Raw genomic sequence first — 14,163 nt, forward strand, 5'->3', positions numbered from 1 at the left:
GCACGCGAATCCCAGCTCCATCAACTCCACTCTACGCCTCTGCACTCTACCCCAATCCACTCTGAGCCACACTATTCTACTCTGCACCACTGCACTCAATGACACTACTATATACCACTGCACTTTATGGCAACTCACTCCACTCTAAAACAATCTACTATATGCCACTTTAGGCTATGCAACTCTGTGCCACTCCACTCTACACCACTCACCACCATGCCCCTCCACACCCCAACACCCCGCTCCACTCTACTTTATGGCACTGCACTCTGAGCCACTGCACTCTACACCGCTTTACACAAAACCAATACACTCTACCCCACACACTCTGTGCCAATCTACTCTGCACCACTGCACTGTACGCTACTATACTCTACACCATTGCATTCTGTCAATTTACTCTGCACCACTGTATTCTACACTAATACACTCTAAACTACTCTAATTTATGCCACTGCGCTCTACAACACTCTACTCTGCACCATGGCACTTTCTGCTACTGAACTCTATGCCACTCTATTCTGCATCACTTTACTCTGCGCCAGTCTACTCTATGCCACTCTACACCAACACACTCTATGCAACTCTTCTAAACTTCACAGCACTGCACTTTCTATGCCACTCTACTCTGCATCACTGCACTCTATGACACTATACACTGCAACACTGCACTCTGCCATTCTACTTGATGCCACTCTACGTCACTAAATTCTTCATTGCTCCACTCTATGCCACTGCACTTTACACCAATCCACTCTTAGCCACTCTAATGTACTCTGCACCACTGCACTCGATGACACTACTCTATACCACTGCACTGTATGGCACCTCACTCTACTCAATCTACTCTATGCCACTTTAGTGTACGCCACTGCACTCTACACAAATACACTCTAAACCACTCTAATTTACGCACTGTCTCTACAACACTCTACTTTGTACCATGGCACTTTCCTGCTACTGAACTCCATGCCACTCTATTCTGCAGCACTTTATTCTGCGCCAGTCTACTCTATGCCACTGCACTCTAAGCCACTCTACACCAATGCTCTTGATGCAACTCTGCTCTCCTGTACAACACTTTACTCTACACCACTTTACTCTACACCTCTCTACTCTGCTTCACTCTACGCTATGCCAGTGCACTCTACCCCACTCTACTATGCACCACTGCACTCATTGCCATTGCACTCTATACCATTCCAGTCTAGGTCAATTCACTTTGCCCACTCCACTCCACTCTATGCCACTCTACTCTGTAACACTGCACTCTGCAGCAATGCACTGTATGCCACTACTCTGTACAACACCACTTTAGCCAGCACCACTTCACGCCACTGCACTCTACCCTGAAACAAACCACTCTACACAACCGCACTCTATTCCACTGCTCTTTATGACAATCTACTCCTCTCTGCGCCACTCTACTCCACTTTGCATCACTCCACTCTATTCCACTATAATCAACGCTATACCACTCTACGCCACTGCGCTCTGTGCCACTAAGCTATGCGACTGCACTCTACCCTCTACCACTATACTATCCCCCTACACCACTTCAATCAACGACACTCTACTCTTAAATAATCTACTCTATGCCACTGCACTCTACGCCACTGCATGCTACGCCACTCTACTCTAAACCACTGCTGTGTGCGCCAATTAACTCTATACCACTTTACTCAAAACCAATGCACCCTACGCCACTGTGCCTACGCCAACTGCTTTGCATCACTACACTTTATGCTGCTATACTCTACAACATTCTACTCTACGCCACTGCACGGTATAACACTCTACACCATTGCGCTCTACGTCACTTCACTCTGCACCACCCTACGCCACTGTATTCTACACCACTCTAATGCACTCTGCACCACATGCTTCTACACCACTCTACTCTACGCCACTCAGCTCAGAATCACTTTACTCTATGCCACTTCACTCTACCCTGCACCACTCCACACCACTCCACTCTACGTCACTCTACTCTGCAACACTGAACTCTACGCCACTCTACTTTGCATCACTCCACTCTATGCCACTGAACTCTATGCTGAACCACTCTAAGCCACTCTAATCTATTCTGCACCACTGCACTCTAGGGCACTTTACTCTATTCCACAGTAATCTATGGCACTGTACTCTACTCTGACACAATCTACTTTAGGCCCCTGCTGTCTACACCTCTTTATTCCACTCTGCTCCACACCACTCTGCACACTACGCCACTCTATTCTACACTGTTGCACTCCATGCCACTGCACTCTACACAATATTCTCTACATCAATTTTCTCAAAACAATGCACTGTACACCACTGCACTCTATGCCAATCTACTCTGCACTACTGCACTGTATGCCACAATACTCTATGGCATTGCACTCTGTGCTCTTTCACTCTGCTTCACTTTATGCCACTGCACTCTACTCTACATCACTACACTCTATGACACTACTCTGCAGCACAGCTCTCGCTGCCGCTGACCTCTATGTCACTCTACTCTTCACAACTTTACTCTATGCTACTGCACTGCACTCTACACCACTCTACTGTACTGTATGCCAATGTACCCTAGGGCACTGTAATCTACTGTGCACCATTGCACTTTGACACTGCACTTTACACCACTTCACTCTATGCCTCTCTACTCTACTCTGCACCCCTGCACTCTCTGTCACTACACCACTCCACTCTGCAACACTCCACTCTAAGCCAGTGCACTGCGCACCACTACGCTAAACCACTACAGTGTACCCTGCAGCGCTCTACTTTACACCACTTCACTCTACTCTGAAACAATGTACTCTACAGCACTGCACTCTATGCCATTGCACAATATGACACTCTACTCCACTGCAATCAACGCTGCGCCACTCTACTCTACACCACTCTATGGCATTGAGCTCCATCCAGCCCACTAAACTCTACCCTGCACCGCTCCACTCAGCCCTGCCAAGTGTCACGCATCGTGCGTTAAAATAACGCTTTTCCTGCATTACAGCAATACCTGCGATTGTCACGCAAAAGAACCGTGTCATGATACGTGTAGTTCCAGTTTCTCACTTTGCTTGATGCATAAAAGCTGAGCTCTTATACTGTTTTTTAAAGGCCACAAGATGGCGCTAGTGTACAATGGGAGGTATAGGAATCTCGATATTTACAATGCTCTCCCAGCCCAAGTGTACCATGCCTGCAGAGAGTGTGTTGTTATCAGTATTGCATTCCTGGATGTAACACTTAAGGAATTTTCCAGTCTTGGAGCGAGGAGCAGACCCTGGCTAGGGTTGAGCGTTTTCTTCTGTGCTTCCACATGGGGGTGTTTGTTTTGCTTCAACTGACAAAATAACATAAAGATTGGAAACATAAGAAACTCAGAAGCTGTTATTTTAAACATAAAGGCCACATGCATTAAAGGAAAAACCGGTCGCAAACTGGCAGATTCTCAGAATCTGTCCCTTTGCGGCCGGTATTTTTGCATTTGGGATGCATCATCCCAAATGCAAAGATCGCAATTTAAGTAATTGCAAAATTTGTGATTTCTTAATTGCAATTGCATTTAGGGAATCGCAAATTGCGTTTCCCTATATACAATGCATGACGAAATCGCAACTAGCGATTTCGCAAATAGGTGTCGCAATTTACCAACAATTTGAACTTGTTGGTAATTTGCAAAAACTTTGAAATAAGTTCCTGGTTACACAGGCACACACCCTTGTGGCATGTGTGTGCGCAACATGTGTTCACCTCACAATTTTAGTGGTGCAACAGGGTGTCATTTTGGCACCCTTGAAGTTGCATGCGCAATTTGCCAGTACCTAATGGGTACTCACAAATTGCGCATGCAATTCCCATTCATTCCTATGGGCCTGTAGGCCCATAGGAATTAACGGGATGCCATTCTTTAAATGCGACTCGCAATTTGCGAGTCTCAATTAAGGAATGTTTAGGAATCACTATTTTTTTAGCGATTCCTACATGCATAGGTTTTTGTGATTCCTTAATAATCGCAATTAAGGAATCACAAAAGCCTAACTGGATGCATGTGCCCCAAAATAGTTTTTAATTTTACTAAATTGGTCTGGGAGTTTTACCGTGGGATTTCTTTATCCAAGTGTTATGGTGCTACTGCTAACCCATAACACATTCTCTGTAGTTGCTAACTGTCTTGATACTGCTTTGCTAATGGGTAGATGAAGTTGTCCGAGAAAAACATTGTTTGCCTGACTAGGACCTAGATTTGCATTGTGGTGGCAGAATTTGCCCCATTGTATACCATGGCTTTCTGCACCCTTTGCCTGGTTCCCATTCCTCTACATGTCTATGTCCATCCATATATGACATGCTCCCCTGCCTGGAGGACATTTTTGTTCTGCATGCCAAAGCCCTCTACCTTGGTTCCCTTGTTGTATGACAGTGTGTCTCCTTGGTGCATCATGTGACCCTCTGCCTGGGTTCCTTTGCTCTGCATATCTGTCTGCCTCACTATATCTGCCAGAGTTCCCTTGTACTAGACATCTATGGTCCTCCTGGGTTCATACTGGGATTCTGTGTGCACCTCCTGGGTGTCTGATCTGTCCCTTTGTCAAGGATCCCTTTTACTAAATGACAGAAAAAAACGAAAAAATTATGGTAGAAATACTTGATTTGATTTCCGCCACTAGTAATTACTCAGGGGTGCATTCCAGTCTATTTTTTGTCCACCGTACCATCTCAGCCAGGAACCAGACATCCGCAAAGCAGCCTTCCTCCTGCTCCAATAGTATTAGTTCAGCCCAAACTGCCAGGTCAGGACCCCTCTGAATGGGAACACAAGCAACTCCAAAACTCGCCAGGGACTGGTCAGGCCTCGTAAGTGAGGTTTAGATTGAGTCCTGTGGCACAGTGAGCATTGGACCCACATCTGTGCATAACAGTCTCACAGAAGATAACAAAAAAGAGATGTATGGAATGCTTGAATTAATATCAGCCGATGGTAATTACGAAGACCGGCATTTCAGTCCATCTTTTTTTTGGCCACCACGCCACCTCAGAGAGGAACCAGCCATAGACAAATTGGCATTGGTCCTGCTCCAATTTCAGGCCCCCTGTGAACAGGAACACAAGCAACCTGACAAGACTGTTTTAGGCTAGTTAGGCCTCGACAGTGATATAGAGTTTGAGTCTTGTGGCACAGTGAGCACAGGACCCACTTTGTGTCATACCTATTGCACTCAGGGCATGAAACTGAAGAAAATAAAATATGTCTTTGCACGTCCAAGGTGTATACGATGACCCTCTGCCTTGGTTCCCTTTACATTATATGTCTTTGTGACTACAGGGTGTATACTATAATACTATATTTCCATGTTCTGCAGGACTTTGCTGCTCCAATGTGTGTGCTGTGATCCTCTGCCTGGGTTCAATTGTACTATATGTCTGTGCCCCTCCAGGGTCCATGTTTTGGTACTTTGCTGGGGTTCCCTTTGTCTGCATGTTTGTGTACATCCACACTGTATGCTGTGACCCTCTGCCTGGGTTCAATTGTACTATATGTCTGTGCCCCTCCAGGGTTCATATTTTAGTACTTTGCTGGGGTTCCCTTTGTCTGCATGTTTGTGTGCATCCACACTGTATGCTGTGACCCTCTTCCTGGGTTCCATTGTACTATATGTCTGTGCCCCTCCAGAGTGTATGTTTTGGTCCTTTGCTGGGGTTCCTTTTGTCTGCATGTTTGTGTGCATCCACACTGTATGCTGTGACCCTCTTCCTGGGTTCCCTTGCTCTACATCTGTGTATGCCTCCAGGGTGTATGTTGTGAACATCAACCTTGCTCTACATGTTTTTGTGCCTCCAGTTCGAATGGTGTGCCCTCCATCTGCGTTACCTTGTTCTGGGTTCCCTTACTCATGTCTGTGTGTTTCCAGGGTGTATGCTTTGAGCCTCTCCCTGGGTTTCCTTGTTGTAGGTGGCTTTTCTGCCTCCGGTGTGTTTGCTTATGCTCTTTTCTTTCAGATATTGTGCTCATAAGCTACCCTGTGACTTCTCACAGTGTTCTATTTTCTCTACGCCTCTGTGCATCTACGACGTTTGCACACACTCTTTTTTTTCTTTCTCTTTCTGTGCTCATGGGGTGTTCTGTGCCACATGTTCGTGTGATGGAGCTCCTTGAGCTACAGTCTTGGGGTCTCTTTGGTGTGCGCACCTGCATTTGCTGATTTCGTGCCCCTTGTGATTTGCAGGGTCAGCCCCCAATGACCTGGAGCTTATGGCCACCATGATGCACAAGCTTGGTCTTTTGGAGCAAAGAGTGAAAAGTCAAGCACAGGAACTTCATCAAAAGGTAAACGAGAGAACAAAATGAGGACAATCCTTAATATATCTTGCTAGATCTTTTATCTTTTTTTTTTTGCCGGGGATGAGTTGTGCATTGAGAGTGTCTGCTTTGTTGCTAAGACATCTCAAAACATTGATCACTCTTTAACATTACTCTGATATGTGTGGTCCTATATATATGTGTATATATAAGTAAAGGAGTTTTTGGCCAACCAGCTCTTGCCATTCATTTACTGGTGTTGTGCCTTACGCATTCTGCTTCCACAGCATAGGGCTGTGGGTCAGCCTGCTTCAGCCACTGTCTTACTTTTCCTTGAATGACAGTATTTTGCACTTTCACAAGGAGCACATCCACACCCATGGTAGTCACCTTCATTAACAGTCGTTTTGTTGTTACCTTGTTTCTTTAGTGTTGCCTTTGTGTTTAGAGCCTGATGTACTAACAGGACACTTTCTACCAGCTCTATATGGTACTTTAGATATATGCAGATTGCATAGTCCACCTTTATAACTTCCTGTCTCTTGCTAATGCTGTTGTAAATTGCTTTTGAAGTGGCCTCTGTTCACCTGACTACTTCTATTTCACATTTTCAAGGACAAAAGAACCCAAAAGTATACAAAGGACCATGGGTAAGAAATTTTTATCAAGGAACAGGCGGTCCCTTGGTAAAGAGCTACACAAAACAATGAGCATAGAAATTACCTTGTTGTTTTTTGTCTTATGTTTCCCACTTCCATTAAGTTCCTATGTTATGTTATCGTATAAATATTTAACAAAATGTCTTATTTCAAAGCTTGTCTCATAGAACTTATTTAACATCTATGCTCATTGTGTTGTGTAGCTCTTTACCAAGGTGCTGCCTGTTCCTCAATATATACTGCTGTTTCACAGCATCGTGCTCATTGGAAACTGCTCTTTTTAAAGTTATCCTCTTTTTAGTAGACATTCAATTATTTGCTTGTATAACTACACTCCTGTTTTTTAATTAAGGACTACAGTCAACTTCTATCTATCTGTCTATCTTCCTCTCTGTCTTTGCAATGATCAGTGTTTGCCTTTGCAAGCCTCTCTGACTGTGCAAGCCTCTCTGTCATCGAAAGCCACTAATTCTGTTTTTGCACACCTCTGTATTTCTCTACCTTTTGACTACTCTCAATTTGTATTAACGATTTATAAAAACATTGCAAAAAAGCATTAGTAAAGGCAAGAGGCTGGTAACCAATGCCAAAGAGACTGGCTTTTCTAGGTCTGGTGTTAGACAAGACCTTTTGATTTTACATAGATTCTGTGTATAACACATTTTAGGGGTTTTCAGCCAAACTTAACCCATTAATCTGTTGTGTCATTCATATTTCCCTTTCACCTTCTCCAGCATGCATCAAGGGGCAATAGGTCAGCCCAGCTCTGCCATTGGCTATTTCGCTTTCAGCAGGAGCACATCCACACACAAAGTAGTACTGTTCAGTGCCAGGGACTACTATGGTAATAGGTGCTTTTTTAAGACCAAGAAATAGTGTTGGTGTTAGCCAGTATTTTTTAAATAAACGAGGACACAGCAGCTTACTAAAGATCAAGGTTTGCAAAAACCATGTGAGAACAAAGTAAGAATTGCCAAAGCCAAAAGGCTGGTGGAGAATGTCAAACCTATTGGCCATGCCAATGCTTGCCTTCTATGTACTGTTAAAGGAGTCTCTTCTGAGTCAAATGTTGGACATATTTACCTGCATATTGTATTGTAATTGGATTTATGTAGAGCTTACTACTGACGAGGCGTCAAAGCACTTTTTCGGGGAATAGCACGCTACTCCGGAACCCATAAAAGGATTAGTGGTGAATTAGTATAGTTAAAATATTAAAGTAATTTGAGTGGTGGATATGTTAGTCAGGTATTTGGATTGAGAAGAATAGTGGAGGGATAGAAGAGAGGAAAAGGGTTGCATTTATATAGCGCATGCTACCCTTGATGGGGTGTTGAAGTGCTTTTTTGACGGTAGAGCTGACGAGCTCGTAGAGATGCACCTGCGTGCCTTGAAGGGTACTGTGACCTGTGAATATTTTGGCAGCCTGCTCAGCAACCCCAAATATTTGATGCCTAATCTCTGATGACAGATAATGATTCAGAAACACGTGTATAGAGATGGCCAGTGCAACTTTGTAATTACTCAAGACAATCCTGCAAGCACACACGCTTGGTGAACTGCATTGACCACAATGCTCAGGGGCGACCCGTAGGGAGGTGAAGCAGTGTGATCGCACATTGGTTTCCTGTTTAAAAGGCTCCCTTGAGCCGGTTGAGCTGACGAGCTCGTGGAGAGGCACCTGCGTGCCTTGAGGGGTACTGTGACCTGAGAATACTTTGTCAGTCTGCTCAGCAACCCCAAATATTTGATGCCTAATCTCTGATGGCAGATAATGATCCAGAAACACATGTATAGAGCTGGCCAATACAACTTTGTAATTACTTGAGACAATCCTGCAAATACACACGCTTGGTGAACTGCATTGACCACAATGCTCAGGGGCGACCCGCTGGGAGGTGAAGCGGTGTGATCCCACATTAGTTTCCTAGCCAGCAGGGATGTCAGAGGTCTTGGTCTCACTCCACTATTATTCCGATTTTCAAAAAGGGCCAGGGAGGTGACCCACTCTGCTAAAGGTCTACATCCCTGATTGATTCTGCTGTGAAAGTGCTAGGGAAAGTGATTCTTTGAAAACTTTCAGAATGGTTTGATGATAGTGGTGTACTGTCAACTTTCCAATATGGTTTTAGAAAAGGAAGGAGTACACTAGACCAGTATTTAAATCTGCACCTATTCTCTGGGAAATATACAGTGGGCAAGACTGGGACATTACAGTTGGCCTTTATAGGCCTGTCCTTGGCGTTGGATCTAGTTAATAGATTAAAACTATGGGCTTAATTGATTGAGATGGGACTGGATCACTGCATAGTCAACTTCCTTGCTGACCTACACAGGGATCTCTTTGCGAGGGTGAGAGTCGACCACGATGGCAAATGCACTAAGCACTTTCGTATTGGTAGAGGTGTCAGAAAGGGTTGCATTTTAGCTCCCCTTCTTTTTACTTTATACATAAACAACCTGTACACCTCCCTATGTCCTGCCAGCCAAGATATTCCAGGTGTAGAGGACTGGGTTATATTGGCCCTCCTATACGCAGATGACGCAGTATTGCTAGCTCGCACAGCAATAGGGCTCCAGAGGCTTTTGGATTCTTTCGAGGCCTTTATGCGATCTCTGGGGGTAATCAGGCAATGCTCTAAGAGTCCAGCCTTAGAAAATAGTCGGGGATAATTCAAATGAGCTAGTGGTAAATGTTCCTGCCTCTGTTTGTCACTCTCAAACACATTCCTGACTACGGATTCATAAACACCCAAGACAGAAAATTTCTAGCTAGATAAGAACTGTGCGACAAACCAGTTAGATTGGCTCACCTTTAAGTAATTGCAACCTTTTTCTTAGAAGAGGGGACACAACCTTAAAATAGAAGCAATAAGTCTGTCTTTCTGTAGTGAGGCATTGCACAAATTTTAAAGAGGTTTGACAATTTTGTCAAATTGTCCGTTTCTGCCTAAAAGGCAACCTTCAATCCAGCTAAGTTAATATTGAAAACATCTACAAAGAGGTGATACAACAGAACTACTCTACAAACGTGGGCCAGCTGTCCCTCATTCTCTGCTATTAGGTGCATACATTGTATTTTCCCGGTAGCAACCTAAAGCATATTACATGTGGTTTGAATAAACCCTAGTTCTTTTTGATAACTTCATTGGCATGTCATGTGCCATATGTGTAGTCGCGATCAAAAAATCAAGACCACGGGGGCGTGGCTAGCAGCCGAGCATGGCGGCAGCATAACAGAGAGGCTCCGGGAATGAGGCGGCATCCCCCAGCAATCCTGTTAATAAATCCGTCAAAATAATTACTCTGAAGGGGCAAACCGGGTCGAGGACCGAGCGGCGTCCAGCAGGGCAAATTTAAACACTGCACGACACCGGGAAGCGCCGGAGCGAACTACTGCACGGCAGGGCCTGGAAGAGGCTGCAGGCAGCGAACTGTCATCCAGTGGAAGGCCGGGCAGAAGTGGTGGTGCGGTGGGGATCGGAAACCGGAAGCCAGCGCAGGAGGCGCGATCACGACAGAGACAGGCGACAAAGGGGGACAAGCACCGACTGCCGCCGACCGGAAGACCAGCGGAGGGAGCGGCCAACACCGGGGGCCTGCGGGGTGACAAGGAAGTGGCATAGCGGCTCGAGAGGTTCTGGGAATGGATGACTAGTGCAGCGCGACCCACATTGGAATCAGGAGGTGTCCCAGCGGGAGGTTGACTATCGGCAGGGGGGACGAGGTGGGGGTGTGCGACTTGGAGCGCTGCAATAGAGGCGGCACAAAAGGGGGTGGTGATGGACGGATCATCTGAACCAATTCGGAAGCTTGTTTCCGGTCCAGGGAAGACATGGCTTGGCAGTTCGGGCTGGACTGTTCCCATGAGGCACAGGGTCAGACTGATTTGCATATAGCCATGTCTGAACTGGGGGGGGCAGAGTGGGCTAAAGAACGGTGATGGATTAAACCCAGATCTTTTGACTGGATGTGAGTGTTTGATTGATTCAGATGCTCCGTCCATCACCAGCCCCTTTTGTACCGCAATAGAGGCGGAGCGCGGGAACCCGTGAGAATCCTCAAGCCCAGCTGACACGGTGCAGGGCACCACAACACTGTAGCACCAGCACCAAGGGGCTCTGTTTCCAGTCTGGGACGGCGGACCGAGGACTACAGTGAAGCGGCAGTAAGGAGGTACGAGCAGGCAGCGGGACCGAAGGGGCACGCAATCGGCCCTGAGCAGTACCCTGAGTGCGGGCGGAAATCAGCGGAGGCCCACAACGTGAAGCCAAAAAAGATGTGGTGGCCTGGGGGACTCGGATGTGTGCATTGCCGCATAGTGCTACCTGTGGCAGTAACGGGAGGTGTCAAGTGGGTGACGATTTACTGGCCCGGGGCGCATGGGCGTCCGCAGAAATGTTTCCAGGGGGGGCAACATCTTAACTTCAGCACTCGCCATCCAGGGCGGGGAAACATTTTAACTTCAGCACTTGCCTTCCAGGGGGGGGGGCAACATTTTAAGTTCTTCACTCACCTTCAAGGCACGTTTAATGCAGACGGCCCATTGTCATTCTTTATGTGATGATCAGCAGCAGAGAGAATGACAATGGGCCCGTCCACAGTCTGCTCGAGGTCGAGGAGGGGCTGCTGCAGCCTCTAGAGTTCAAAGAGAACTGCGAAAGGCCCCAAGTGAGAGAACATTTAAATTCCTGGAGCTTCTCACAGGGTAACAGCCTGCTGTAATCTTGAACATTACGGACAAAAGGAATGGGACCGGCGATCCGGGGGGGGGCAAGCGCACCCCCTTGCCCTCTCCTGCGGACGCCCATGCCAGGGCGTGTAACGCTCTACCACGCACACGGGAGGAGGCTTAAGGCACGGTCGGCCATTGTGGAGGGTGGTCTGGACGATCAAGCGGTAGCATAGCGCGAGGGCATTACTGTTCGCCCCATACTCTATAAAGAGGACACTGTAACACGCATCAATGGGCACAGCTACATTGGAGCCTCCCCTCCCACACAGGATCGAAGGGGGAACGCCCGTGAGAGCGGTACCACCGCGCCACCTCAGCACGAGAGAAGGCGCGCCCTCTGAGAACCCTGCCCATCCCTCATAGTGCCCACACACCCCACGTCAGGCGCGGGCGAAGTAAGGGCTTTTGAACAACCTTGAGGCTGCGGTTGGAAAAGAGTTCAGGAGGACTGCAGGAGGGTCCTCAGGATACGGCGGAAGAGCGGCAAGGGGGCGAGGCCGTTTCAGAGAGGATCATGGCGGGCAGGGGCCCTAAAAACAGTTCAACGCAGTCCAAACTTGACAAGTTCACTTATGATCCCCATCAGGCGGAACCCCGCACGTCCACGGGGAAGGCACCAGAAAGCGAGGGGGCAAAAAAGGCAACGCTAGAGGATGTGATGCTTGCCCTGACACAGGTGCAAGCCACAGTGGGATCTACAGCCACGGAGGTCACCCTGATAATAGCGGACTTCCAAAAAATGAATGAGAGAGTGAAACAAGTGGAGGTGGTGACGAAATCCTTGGTGGAGGACGTGGCGGAACTGCAAGTGGTGATGGAGAGAATGGAGGCCGAAAGTAAATCCCTCAGAGAAAAGCTGGATGATCAGGAAGGGCGCTCTAGGAGGAACAACCTCCGAATACTGGGGGTTCCGGAATCAGAATATAAAGGCGCTATGGACCTCTATGTGGAGGAGCTGTTTAAGACGCAATTAAAACCCAAGGGACTCTCGCACTTTTTCTCGGTGGAGAGGGCACACAGAGTACCAGGTGGAAGACCGAAACCGGGGCTCCCCCCGAGACCGATCCTGGCGAGACTCTTCAATTACGCGACCGCGACACAATTCTGCAGGCAGCGAGGGTGTCTCCAGCAGTCCAAATCCAAAACTCTATGGTGGCCTTTTTCCCGGACTGTACGGCTGAGGTGTCGTGCCGGAGGAGGACTTTTCTGGATGTCAAGAAGGCGTTGCGGGCGAAGGCACCGTCTTATTCCATGCTATTCCCGGCCCGGCTTAGAGTGTTCGCGGATGATAAGGTCTGGTTCTTTGATACGCCGGATGCGGCCCAGGACTGGTTAGAGGGCTGGAGGACCGCTGGGCAATCCTGCCGCTCGAACAAGAATAACCGGAACCACCAAGAGAACAGCCAAGCGGGATCGCAGACGTCAGGTAGAGGAGGTGCAGCCAGGTCACCAACGCAGGGACACCTGGGAGCGGAATGGGGTGTAGAATCCTGAACTCCTGGTACTAGAAGGAGTGATGTCCGTTAAAGAACTCTGCCGAATGGACGCGCTTGGACACTGGCCTGGGGAGCTCGGAAGAGGGCAGGGATGCCGCCTGCTCTGGAGGACACTCCACCCCAGCGCGCAAGTACACTGTTACGGGGATGGGTCAAGCACTCTGCTAAGTTGGGGAGACGGGCGGTTGAAAGTCCGTTAAGCAGGGAGGCAGGGAGGGGGGTTGTTTAGCTGTTTTTGAAGTTCCACAAGTAAGGTCGTATCATGCTATTACATACACGCTCTGTTTAGACCACGCAGACGGTGGGTGCACCCCGGGAGTAGGATCCGGATTTCATAACCCTAGGCACAAGATCGAACATGCAAGACTCCCAACTACATACACCTGAGGGTGGGTCACTGAGATCACGGGTAGTGCCTCTCCGACTAATGTCATGGAACGTGAGAGGGTTGGGTGATAAGATAAAGAGGGGGTTGGTGATAAACGCGGTGAAGAGGCAGGGACCGGCATTGGTGCTTCTCCAGGAGACACACCTAACCGGGGGGCATCTAAGGCTCTTGACAGAAAGGGATACAGGATGGCGGTACACTCGGAGTTTACCACGGGTTCCAGGGGCACGGGAATCTTAGTCAAGAAATCTTCACAGTTCATCACATTGAGCACTAAAGTAGAGACACAGGGATGTTTTGCAGCGCATTAGGGGCAGTGGGAGGGGAGGCTCCTGAATGTGGTGTCGGTATATATCCCCCCGGCGCTCCACTCGGTCATGCTTCCAGCACTGGGTGACTTTCTTCTGACCCTACCTGAAGGGGACATACTGCTTGGAGGGGACTTCAATGCAACTGTAGATGCCTTGAGTGATAGATTCCCGGCAATACCAAAGACGGGTGGTCCTTCCCGCTTTCAGAGATTCCTGACAGCCATGGGCCTAGTTGACATATGGCGCCACACGCATCCCTCTGCGCAGCAATACACGTAT

General features: G+C 47.8%; 1 protein-coding gene across 2 annotated transcripts in view; it reads left to right on the forward strand.

Moving 5' to 3' along the window:
- UBXN11 (UBX domain protein 11) overlaps positions 1-14,163 on the forward strand; it is a 336,358-nt gene that overhangs the window by 24,417 nt on the left and 297,778 nt on the right. For both annotated transcript variants that reach the window (XM_086958912.1, XM_086958913.1), the window contains exon 4: positions 6,222-6,322. In XM_086958912.1, coding sequence (XP_086815038.1) covers positions 6,222-6,322 — 101 coding nt within the window. The remainder of the gene's footprint in view (positions 1-6,221; positions 6,323-14,163) is intronic.

The sequence above is a fragment of the Lissotriton vulgaris genome, chromosome 2_1 (assembly GCF_964263255.1).
Source record: "Lissotriton vulgaris chromosome 2_1, aLisVul1.2, whole genome shotgun sequence".
In the NCBI taxonomy this organism is placed as follows: Eukaryota; Metazoa; Chordata; class Amphibia; order Caudata; family Salamandridae; genus Lissotriton; species Lissotriton vulgaris.